Source organism: Spinacia oleracea, chromosome 1 (assembly GCF_020520425.1).
Source record: "Spinacia oleracea cultivar Varoflay chromosome 1, BTI_SOV_V1, whole genome shotgun sequence".
Classification (NCBI taxonomy): Eukaryota; Viridiplantae; Streptophyta; class Magnoliopsida; order Caryophyllales; family Amaranthaceae; genus Spinacia; species Spinacia oleracea.
The window spans coordinates 51,289,585-51,302,432 of NC_079487.1; the positions used below are offsets into that span (position 1 = coordinate 51,289,585).

The following is a 12,848-nucleotide window of genomic DNA, read 5'->3' on the forward strand; positions in this document are numbered from 1 at the left end:
GTTGTCATCCTTATTATGTCCAGAGGTGTTCCTCGGTTTCAGAGTTCAACTGAACAAATAAACAGATAATCATAGCCTATGATTCATCCGAGCACGGCCATGCATTTCACAGTTTCTAGCTCTCCGAGTGGCCTTGTACAACTTTTAAGCATCTCATCCCGATTTATGGGAGGACAATCCCAATCTTGCGATCTTGAGATTAGACTTCGTTTGATAGGTGATTACCTGAGCGTTGCCTTTATAGCCTCCTTTTACGGTGCGACGGTTGGTCAACGTCAAAGCAACCAGTTCTCAAACAAGTAATCTCAAATCCCTCAGGTATTGAGGATTTAGTGTCTAATAATTTTAATGAAATTTACTTATGACAGATTTTCATCTCTTACAGTAAAGTTTCATAGGTCTTGTCCGATACTAGTCTTCCCAAAGTAAGTATCTATGCAAATGATTATGACATTGCCATGTCCACATAGTTCAAGAAACAGAACTACTAGTCATCTTGCATTCTAATCGTCTAACGTTTTCTATGCGTCCAATTTTATAGAAAACTCCGACTAGGGACCATTTTCAACCTTTGACATTCAAGTTCACTTGATAGACATTTCTTAGTCACAGGACTGGTCCTGACAGTCTATCTTGAATATATCGTCAAATTGAAGGGACTCATCATTTAATACTAAACCAAGATTAAATGGAATATGAAAATTCATTTCATATATGGTAAATGTTCAACCCCAATGTTTTACCACCATGGGCCTCAAACCCATCTTCTAAAACAATTCATGGAATTCAAAGCTATGCTTGATTTCCAGTGCTACAATGTGAGTGTTGTTTCTCACTTGTTGCATAGGTTTAGTTATCATGCTTTGCCAATCTTAATATCCTTTTCATCGAATGTTCTTCGAGATAGATGATAAGATCTTTTGAGTATGTTTATTTTGTGATCTAGTCTTTTCTTGCTTTGATAGTGGTTCTACGCATTTTGCAATGAAGAACCATCAAGTTAGCAGACATGTGATCCACCCAAGTTTAATGAAGAACTCATTAATATAAACAACTTTGTTTTATTGCTTCTTAGGCAATAAGTACTTTTACTTCAACTGTTTAGGTTGCTAGTGATGCTTTGTTTGGATTTGCTTATCCAAGCAGTTCACAGATATGTGGAAGACTCTCCAGCTGTATCTTAGAACATAGAAATTAATATTTTAATTTCCCACGCAACAACTCATGGTCTCCAATCCATGTTGCCATTTTGAAACACGATGCTCTTTAGCTCGTCCTTGTCAATGGTTAACTCCAAAGGGTCTTTGCTTGATCCTTTGCCAGTGTTTATGCGTGTAGCATCAATATTTAGCATATCTTTATTTCCTTGAATCAAGAACTATTCCTATGTACCTTTTCAAGTACCATAAGTATTCTTGATCTCAATCTAGTTGATCTTCACTTAGATCAATAGAGATTGGTATATGTTCGTCATGCCTAAAGTCATACGATACGTTTTTGGCGATCCTCATATTATATCATACATGATAAATTCTTTTGCAGAATAATTCCCAATTGAATTCTATTCATGTAACTTTAGCTCATTCAATTTCAGTAGATATTGAATCCAGCTAAATTCTTTGACATATAATATAGGTGAAGAATCTCATTAGATTCTTTGATGTTAACTTAGTAAATGCTTATACATAGTTCAAACATCCTTTTACTTAGATTTATTCACATGGGTCGAATATCTCCAATGGAGGCTTTCGTGTTTGATTTAGTAAATGCCATTACTTAATCTAAAACATTAATATAAGATCTTTGTAAATAGATCTTAATACCCAGTATGTACTAAGTTTCGCCTTGGTCCATCATTGATGAATAATTTCAAATCTAAGTCATTAGCATTTGAATGTTATTTCACAATAGAGAGATATGTGTGTGATACACATAGGACCAAATAAGTTTTTATGTACTCCCACTAAACTTCTTATACATCTATAAGAATCATGTATATTTTATGAAACTAAAATGCTTATTAGCTTCACTTAAAATACAGTTCCAATTCCCAATTGCTTGCTTAAATCTGTACTTAGATTTTATAAGCTAGCTTTCTCTTTCAAGCATTTATTTGGATCCACAAATCCTATGACATACCATGTACATAGTTTATTCCAACATTTGATTGAGGAATACGTTTTGTCATCCAATTGCTATATGTACCAATATGCAATCATTGCTTGAATTATAGACTTGAGCATTACGATTATGCATGAGGTTTCAACACAATTCACACCATGAATTTGCTTGTAACCTTTAGCAACTAATCTCGCTTTGTGTGTGAACACAATTTCATGTTTGATGGTTTTTATCCTTAAAACAAACTTGCACCCAATAGGTGTGAACCTATTCTTGCAAATCAACAAAATTTCAATTTTGTCATCAAAACATTGAGTATGTTTTATGGCCTCTAACCATTTAAAACATTTGAGTCTATATATGGCCTCTAACCATTTTAGGGAATCTAGGTTTCGTCAAAGCTTTCTTACAAGTCACAAACTCATTAATCTACATGATAATAGTTTGACTGCAAGTTGTAGGTTTCTTCACTATCTAATAGAAGAATCTCATAGTTTCATTGACCAGAACTCTATGTTTCTTTACTATCTAATAGAAGAATCTCATAGTTCCAGTGACTTGAACTCTATGCCTACTTGGGTATAGAACATCAAACAATAGAATATCAACAGGCACTTTGAGAGTCCTTTGAATATTCTATTCTCTTTGAAGCACTTGTAAAGTCTTCTAAGAGATGTCTATTCTTTAAAGCCACTTCTAAAGTCCTTAAAGAATAAGTTCGGTTTTTCTGAAGCACTTCGAAAAGCCTCTGGAATGTCCGTTTATGTTTGTTGTTCGCCTCGAAGACTTTCGAGGTCTATTTTCTCCCACTTGTCATTTTGGAAACGAATCTCCAAAAGGACATTATTTCGAGCAAACAAACATTATGTTCTCAAAAATTCGTGGTAGAAACAATACCCTTGTGTTTCATCATAATGAAACATATATCTATACTTGAGCCTTAGTTTGTCGAATGACAAACACTAAGCTCCCACTGAGTTTTGCAACTCTCTAGATATATTTTATGAAAAGTTATTCTGAAATTACTTTTCAATAGCTTTGACGAATTTGGTTTAGTTTGGTGGTAGTTGAGCATTTTGTTTTAGAAATTATAGGAAAAGTCTTTATTATCCATCATTGATCGAATCAAGTACTAATTGACTTCGATTATTCCAACTAAGATATGCCATATCTTATGGACCTAGATTGTGAAATTACAACACACAATCATTGATGATCATATTTGGTCTCAAGTAATCATCAACATGATCTAACCTAGATCTTTATGATTTCTTGCCAAGTGGATTTTATACTTTTGAATCTTTGAACTAGCCAAACAGATTCAACTTATATCACATTTGAGTAAATAAACCTATATTTACTCAAATCCATGTGAAATAATAAAGTTATGAAATCTTTCTTTAGCTTTGAACTCTATTGTCTAGGCGTTCTAACAATAGTTCATATCTTTTGTTACTTTCAACAAGTAAGACTAGCTTGTCTTGAATTGATCTAGAAATCAATCAACTTTCAAAAGTTTATCAAAATAGAGCTTATGAATGTTAACTTGTTGATATGGTCTAAGCAACAATGCTAAAGGTTAGTGGAACTCAAATCAAGAGATTGATTTGAACCTAGTAAAGTTCTTATTGTTAAAGAGTTGTTTGTTTTAATCAAGCATATTGACTCAACCCGTAAATGACCATTTCATTCAAATAAACAAACAAACATTGTTTTTGTTTTTCTTGAATGTGAGTCTTTCTGTGTTTGAAGCAGAAATTTAGGTATGCTGATTATGGAACAAAATAGCTATTAAGTTCCAGCCTTGAAAGGACTTAAAACAAACCAGATGACCCTACAACTAATATAGCATTGCCATGCTTCATTTCCCACTTGTAGGTCATTAGTGTATCCTAGCTTCCATTGTTTGAGTTATTACCGAAGTAAGAACCTCAAGCGGTATATGATACCAAGGAAGTTTGATTGCTAGGTCACTTCTCTTTAAACATAAATTTATAGGTAGAAACGGAATCGTAAATTCCTTTCATTTGTTCCTTGTTTTCCTATTTCTTGTACCCTTTCTTACAGCCTTAAGAATTGAATTCTTTAGTGTTGACTTTTATACTTTGTTTAGACATGTCCAATGTCACTACAACAAAGTTCTTACCATTTTAATTTATGTTGAACATTTTATTTCAACTGGATGATCTTACCAGAAGCTTCTAAAGTTCTCTAAGCATCTATCTATTCGAATGTCTAGGGACTAGACTCATTCGAGAATTAAATGGACAAAGACATTAGGTTGTTAACCATTGGTAAAGCTGAGCGTTTAAACTCAATGCTTTATGATCTCAAAACTACATCGTATTTTTGAATCCACAAGCACCAATCGGTTCGCCATTCGATTTTGATATTCGAAAACAACCATAAAAGTCGATATAAGAAACGTACATTTAAATTGCTCATTTTCTCTCATTTCCGTGAATCGTTCTTGGATTCACTACCAATCGAGGAAATTTACTGTTACCTTTCTAAAAGGATTTACTGCAGTGCAAGATATTTAATTATAAACAATAATTAAAACATACATTGAAGCATGCAAAGTCTAAACATTTATCATGAATAATAACTTGAAATTAAAGCAATCATGCAATTCAAACAAGTTATTAGCACTTTATTCGAATTTATTGTTCCGGCAGGGGGAATAAAATGATTCCAAGATCCTAAAATCATTGAAGAATTAAGCACAGTTTGTCGACTTAATCCTAAAACATCTTAGGTAAGCAAAAACCTTTTGCTAATAGTCTAGAAACTACTCTTGGTTGATAGGCACGTCTAAGAACTTATTAGGTAAACCTATCGATTTTGCCACGACATAAAAGGACTCCTTACTTATATCGTTGAGTTTCACCAAAACTAACATGTACTCACAATTATTTGTGTACCTTGCCCCTTTAGGACCAATAAGTAACACCTCGCTGAGCGAAAACTATTACTAGATTGATGTAAAGGATATCCAAGCAAGTGTATATTTTGGCATGGCACCTTTTAACTCAATTTTTAAGTTTGGAACTTAAGGCTCTTACTATGTTGGTTAGATTTTAAGTGAACTAAAATCCTTAATCATGCAACATAATCAAGCTTTTGATCTCATGCATTTTAAGACATATTTAAAAGCAATAAATAACTTAAAACATGCATAAGATAAATGTGATCTAGTATGGCCCGACTTCATCTTGAAGCTTTAACTTCAAAGTCCGTCTTGAAAATCTCCGTGGGAGGCACCATTTTCTTCAAATAGGATAAGCTATAATTAAAACTAATTACAACTATTTGATGGTACGCATACCATATTTGAATTGAAAAACAACTTTGGTACTTCAGACCAATTACATTCAAATTAATGGTACGCAGACCATATTTTCTATCCTATTTGGGCCATACTAGTCACTTCATAACCTGCAAAACGGTACATATACAATATATATACCATTCACCCATTCATTATCATGAATGGCCCACATAGCTGGTTAGTAAAACACATTATGCATCACATAAACATTTGCAGCAATTAATCAAGGGCACCAATAATCTACAAATTATTCAGTCCTTATTAATTCTAATCAAGTTGTTTTAACCTTAAGGATTTGTAGACCTAATCAAGAGTTTATGACTAAAAAGGGCTCCCACTTAAACCAATAAATTCATATGATTTACTAATTTTAAACATAAAAATGTATTTTAGTCTTACCGGAAACATACAAATTTAATTAAAATTTAAAGCTCATATAAATTTATAATTGAATCCAAAAGTTTAATTTAATTTCAGTCGTATTTAAATTAATTCATGATTTTAATTTTAGTAAAAAATATTTAGAATAAATAAAATTTATTATAATTACAATATTCAAAATTAAAATCCAAGAAAATAATTTAAATTATCAATTTTAAAATTAATTAAAATTACGTAAACTGAAAATTTCAAATTAAAATTTCAAAACGATCTAATCGCAACGCAACAACCTCACGCATCGCACGCCCATGGGCCACACGCACACGGCCATCGCTGGCCATGTGCGCGCAGCCCATGCGCTGTGTCGCATTGCTGCTGCTTAATCATCGCAAGGCATCACGCGAGCTGGTGCTCGCTGCGCGCGCCAGCTTTCGACGCACGAGCATGCTGCCGCAGCCCATCGCTGGGCGCAGCACTCGTCGCACGTCGCAGCAAGCAAGCTGCTTGCCATCGCTGGGCGCAGCGCTCGTCGCACGTTGCAACAAGCACTCGCATGCCATCGGTGGGCGCAGCGCTCGTCGCACGTCGCAACAAGAACTCGCACGCCATCGCTGGGCGCAGCGCTCGTCGCACGCACAATACCGCTCGCTGCGCGCGAGCGATCGATGCTTGGCGCAGCACTCGTGGCACGCGAGCTTACGCTCGCTGCGCGCGAGGCTCCGCACGCTTGTGCGATGCAGTGCGCGCTGTGGCGCAGCTCGCTTGCTGCCCACACGCGACTGCTCGTGCCTTGCTCTCGCCCTCGCCCATTTGCCCATTGCACACAGCCCACGACACAAGGCAGGGCTGCTGCCTTGTGCTCGTGCACCATGGCCTTGCTCATTGCATTCGTGCCGCATGGGCGACGAGCTCCCTTGCTCGTCGTCACATGCCCGCACTATACAACACCCCTTAAGGGTAACACGTAGCGTCCATTGCTTTGTGCGTGCAAGTTATATGAGCGAATCGCATAAAAATTTAAAATTTATATTCAAAATTAATGACAAATTAATAAATAATATTAATTTCATAATTTTAGGGCGAAAAATCGAAAATTTATTATTCAATTGATTTCCGATTAACATGGATTCAAGTCTAGGTCAAAAAAATTTAAAATTTAACATAAATTTACAATTTTTATGGTGGTTTTTAATCATAGGTATCTAATTAAATTATAACTAATTATGAAAATCAAATTAATTCTAAATTATTCCAATTTTCAACAAATTAATCATAATTACAAATTAGATTGCATAATTAACAAGGCTAGGCATTCAAACTTGTTAAACATATACAGTAGGTCAATCAAAAATTCAAGATTTATCAACAAGAATCGCAAATATTTAATTTAACATCTTAAATTTACGAAATTTTGCATTCGAAAAACTAAAACCTCCGAAAAGTCATAGTTAGGCTTGGAATTTGAGAATTCTGGGTTCGGTCGAAAAAAACTCTTTTTGTCAAAATTTTAGAATGCCTTTTACATGCGGAATTGACACAAAAATCACTCGATTTGGATGAGTAACGAAGAAACTGCCGAAAAACTGCGTACGTATAATTAAATAAACGCAATTTGCAATTAATTAACAATTACGAAAATTAATCACCCCTTTTAATTCTTGCAAATTTGTAATATTTAACCATGTTCATGCAATTTAGATTATGAAAATAATAAGAGGCTCGTGATACCACTGTTAGGTTGCGGGCGCGGCTAAAGTGGGCGCGGGTGCACCTTCACAGAAAACCCCCTTTACGCTACTTCAAAAACACCTAAAAATGTAGGTGTTCCGCGACGGTGCAGGTGCACCAATGTAGCCGAGGGCGCACCTTAACCAAATTCCATTTTTTTTTTGGAAATACCAACATACACAAACTACAAAAAACACACCAAAAAGTTAGTAGCACAATGAAATAGAAATAAAAACGAAATAAAGGAAAGGTTAGAAACATGGGTTGCCTCCCGAGTATTGCTTCTTTAAGGTCACTAGCTTGACGGTGCCCCCCAAATTCATGGGGGGTCCATTAGATCAACAATGGTGAATGCGCCATGATAGTCTCCTTCAAAATAATGCTTGAGTCGGTGGCCGTTGACTTTAAAAATTCTGGAGTCATCAAATAGTTCGACGGCACCGTGAGGGTAAACTTTCAAGATCTCAAATGGGCCATTCTAACGGGACTTTATTTGCCCGGAAACAATTTGAGCCTATAGTTGTAAAGGAGAACTTTATCCCCTTCCTTGAATTCCCGCTTCTCGAGCCGGGCATCATGGTATTGCTTGGAACAAGCTCTGTAGATGCTAGCTGAATCATAGGCGTTCGTACGAAGCTCTTAAAACTCATAGAGGTCAAGAAGGCGTCTCTCACCCGCACAAGTGAGATCAAAATTCAAGGTCTTGATGGCCCACATGGCCCTATGCATGAGATCAACCGGCAAGTGGCAATTCTTGCCATAGACCAACTTGCATGGGGTCATTTCGATAGGTGTTTTAAACGTCGTCTGATACGCCCATAAAACATCATCAAGCTTGATTGCCCAATCCTTCCGTTTCTTAGCAATCGTCTTCTCAAGAATGGACTTAATTTCTCGATTGGTAACCTCCACTTGACCACTAGTTTGAGGATGATATGCCAAGCCAACTTTGGGATGCACACCATACTTCCGCAAGAGTGCCTTGAACTTTCCATGAGCAAAGTGGGATCCTCCATCACTTATTAGCGCTATAGGAACCCCAAAACACGGAAAAATGATCTTCTTGAAAAGATTAAGAACGACCTTGTGATCATTGGTGGGTGAGGCAATGGCTTCCTCCCACTTCGAAACATAATCAACCGCCATGAGAATATAGAGATTCCCATAGGAAGAGGGAAAGGGTCCCATAAAGTCAATACCCCAAACATCGAACACCTCCAACTCCAAGATAGGAGATTGAGGCATCTCATGCCGTTTAGAAATATTTCCCGTCCTTTGGCAACGATCACAAGATTTCACAAAGGCCCAAGCATCACGGAAAAGAGTCGGCCACCAAAGTAAACTTTGCAACACCTTTGAAGCGGTCTTATCCCCCCCCCCCCCATATGCCCTCCACAAGGAGAGGAATGGCACATATCAAGGACACTACCAACCTCATCATCCGTAACACATTTCCTTAATAGCCCATTGGCGCCCCTCTTATACAAAATCGGCTCATCCCATATATACTTCTTTGCATCGTGCTTCAACTTCCTCCTTTGTTGGGTGGAGAAGTCATTGGGCATCTCCCCACAAGACAAGTAGCTCACAAGGTCGGCAAACCAAGGCAAAGAAGAACTTTCAATTGAGTACAAAACATCATCACGTAAGGCATCTTCAATGGGCACATAATCCCCCTCTATATCACAAAGCTCAAGGCGGGAAAGATGATCGGCAACAACATTTTCAGCACCCTTCTTGTCCTGAATCTCAATGTCAAATTCTTGGAGTAATAGAACCCATCAAATGAGCCTAGGCTTAGACTCTTTCTTGGCCATAAGATACCGGATGGCCGCATGGTCGGTGTACACAATGGTCTTTGAACCCACCAAGTAAGTTCGGAATTTCTCAAAGGCATAGATAATGGCAAGGAATTCCTTTTCTGTTGTGGTGTAATTGGCTTGAGCTTGGTTCAAGGTTTAGACATGTAGTATATCACATGAATCTTCTTGTCTTTTCGTTTCCCCAAGACACCCCCAATTGAGAAATCACTTGCATCGCACATGTGTTCAAAAGGTAGGGACCAATCCGGGGCTTGCACAATAGGGGTAGTGATCAAGGCATGCTTAAGCTTGGTGAAGGCTTCTATACAAGCTCCATCGAAAAGAAATTCGCTCTCCTTTTGGAGAAGATTAGTAAAGGGTTGTGCTATTGACGAAAAATCCTTGATGAATCGCCGATAAAAACCCGCATGACCTAAGAAAGAGAGAATCCCCTTGACATTGATTGGGGGAGGTAGCTTCTCAATCACCTCAATTTTTGCCTCGTCAACCTCAATCCCAAGATTCAAAACCTTGTGCCCAAGAACAATACCTTCTTGCACCATAAAGTGGCACTTCTCCCAATTCAAGAACAAGTGAACCTTGTCACATCGCTCAAGACATCGCTCAAGACCTTGTCCTTGTGCTAATGGTGGTGTAAGAGCAGGTTTTGGAAATAACGGGTATGACGTACGTGTCAAAGGACGTACGTGGTTTGCAGTTGACAACAAGTTCAGGAACAAGAGTCGAGTTAATGGTTTCTTGGGTTATGGCGATGAGAACATGGATGGGTTAAATGAGCTGAACAGGGGCCCCAGAGCGAAGGCGTCTATGAACATAAGGATTGGAAAGGGTAGACATCGTAGAACTTTATGATTTGGATTGGTTGACTCAATTCTTTTCCTTCGTTTACTTGGGTAAATTTCGCACTTTGGGAGGTACGGGCTAAGTATTTCATGGCTCGCTCTTTTCGCTCTCCCTTTTCTCTTTCTATTTTTTCCTTTTTTTGCATGGGATTTCTCCCCAACATAAATCCTTCAATCAATTTGGGCTAAAAGGTAGATGGTTGTGGTCTTTGAGTGACGAGGCGAGACTGAGGGAGCCTCGTTTGGTAGGCCTATAGTGGACCCTTAATTTTAGTAGGCCTAGGGTGGACCTTTAATTTTAGTTGGCCTAGGGCGGACCTTTAATTTTGTCTTACTTTGCAAGCGTATTTAGTCGTTTCTTAAAATGTGCAAATGGCGTAGATTCAAAATGTTGTTTTTACCTTATTGAAATTTAACGAAAGAATTACATCGAAAATAAATTTTTTTTGTTTCTTTTCAGACTCCAATTTCTGGGATTTAATTGGAAGTTGTGATTTAGACTCAAGCTTTCATTAATCTTTCTCATTATAACCCGTGTATGAATACAAGGAGGTGGCCTAGACTCAAAATAATGACGTGGCGTATGCCTATAACACTTGACCAAGCGACTCTCAGACTTAGGCTAATTGGACCATAACTTTTGTTGGTTGACACTTCAGATTTTAACCCTTGGGTGTTCATTTGTCATGCGCCATTTTGTTTAATGTTGGCAAGGTAGTTAATTGGGGAGATCGAATTTTTATTTTTGCAAGACTAGAATCATTAGTGTGGCTTCTCTCTTAGTGTGTATTGCTTTACCCCAATGGTAGCCCTATTGGTATGCCGATTTGGGTATTTTCATGGTTGGTCATGTTGCATTCATGGAAAATCTTTTAGTCCGTACTTAATAGTATTTCAAGGAGTGAGTGACTCGAGAGGACTATGATAGTCGTGACCCAATGTGATTATAAGCCTTGAGGCCATTAATTTTTTGCTAATAGTATTGACACCTTAGGTTCACTTTGGGGGTTGTGCGACCATGGGGGAATGATTTCCAGAATGTGACTGTTTCCATTTTGCAAATACTATAATATATTATTTTTATTGGTGAGAGAGAGTATTGAGGTCGTGGATTCTTAGCAAGGGATGACAATTACATATGGGTGCTCATTGATTTAAATGTTAGGAGGGGAAACTCAATATGGTTTAACCTTTTAACTTGCAGAACGAAACCAAGCATTAGGACCGATTCTATGGATAAGACAACTAAGACTTAGGATTTGGATTTTATTTTGGCATAGCCTAGTTTAGACTCGGATTTATTTGAACATTTTTTTTCTTTGAAGACTTTATTCGAACATTATTTTTTGAATATTTTGCCCATGTGACATTCAAGGTCGTTTAATTAGCATGCTCGGTTTTGGTGCCGAGCATTGCCGTCGTAGGAGGCCTAACAACGACACAAAGAGTTATTTATTTTTTATTTTTTAGTCGCTTTTTAGAGTCGAGTGCCTTTTCATACGCCCCTGCAGCAATTTTTACGAAAAGTTTTTTTTGCTACGTATATTTTTTCATGCGCGGGCACCGAGGCTGCTGTGCCTTACCAAAAGGCCAGGCAGCAACTTCAGCGCCCAGCAGTGGGCGTGAGAAATTTTGGCGCCCAGCCAGGGGCGTTGGAAATGCGTCCCTGGCTGGTTCTCGTTTTCTGTTTGCGTATACTTTTGTTTTTGCGACTTTAGTTTTGCGTGCTTGCCTTATAACGTCCTTTACGCGTCGTGCAGCGTTTGTGGGATTCGTTACAGGCTATCCCGAGCGTCGCTTATTTTTGTGGCGATCATTCGGGTTTGCGGAACACGTATTTTGGTATAACTCTTTGGCCAATTGGTTCATGAATGTTTGGGCAATTTTTAAGGTCGTTGGTTTTCTAGCATTATTTGTCTAGCATTATTCGTATGCACAGTCATAACATAGTCACATAGTTCGCTACACATAACTACATTACAAACATGGATTCGAAAATTGAATATGTCACGTAGTTTATGATAGGCTTCTATGGGTAGTTTATTTGCGCCTGGCTTGGTACCGCTTCTATCGTAGATCCAACACATGCCCCGGTCGAGGTAGTGTCTTCAACAGACGAATTTCGCTCAAGAGGCCAACCCGCAAGTGCAAGCCAAGGGGGCATGCAGGCGAGAGGGACCTAATGGGCGAGCGATTGGGTTCGGGATAGGTGTACTACCTGCACAAGTACCGAGTGGGAAACATGCGCGGCGTATGCACCCCCCTATTGGCGAAAAAAGGTATCCTTAGTCCCAACTCCCGAGGGAGCCGAGATTCGTTATGAGGTTCTGCCCGTTCACATTAATATGCTGATTTTCAGGTCGTCCCAACTTGATGGGGAAATAAACGCGGGGTAGGATCGTTTCACCCTTCGGCTATTTTGATTACCTACAAGCACGAGTATTTCCTTCACTATCCCCAGTGGAGTCGCCACTGTGAGGGGTCGAAAAAACGCGAGGCTAATGCGTGACCTTGTCCCTCGTAGGTGTGACGATTATTTTTATTCAATCAAGTGTAATTGGTTTTCCTGTGAGTATACACCCAATTGACTAGTAATATAGGAGTCGCCATTCAGTTTTTAAC

General features: G+C 38.2%; 1 protein-coding gene across 1 annotated transcript; it reads right to left on the bottom strand.

Moving 5' to 3' along the window:
* Positions 1–8,200: 8,200 nt before the first annotated feature.
* LOC130464289 (uncharacterized) lies at positions 8,201–9,926 on the bottom strand. Its single transcript, XM_056833776.1, has 3 exons — positions 9,540–9,926; positions 8,951–9,303; positions 8,201–8,834 (listed from the first exon to the last, which is right to left on the bottom strand). Exons 1-3 carry the CDS (start codon positions 9,924–9,926, stop codon positions 8,201–8,203), a joined length of 1,374 nt encoding a protein of 457 aa, XP_056689754.1.
* Positions 9,927–12,848: the final 2,922 nt, after the last annotated feature.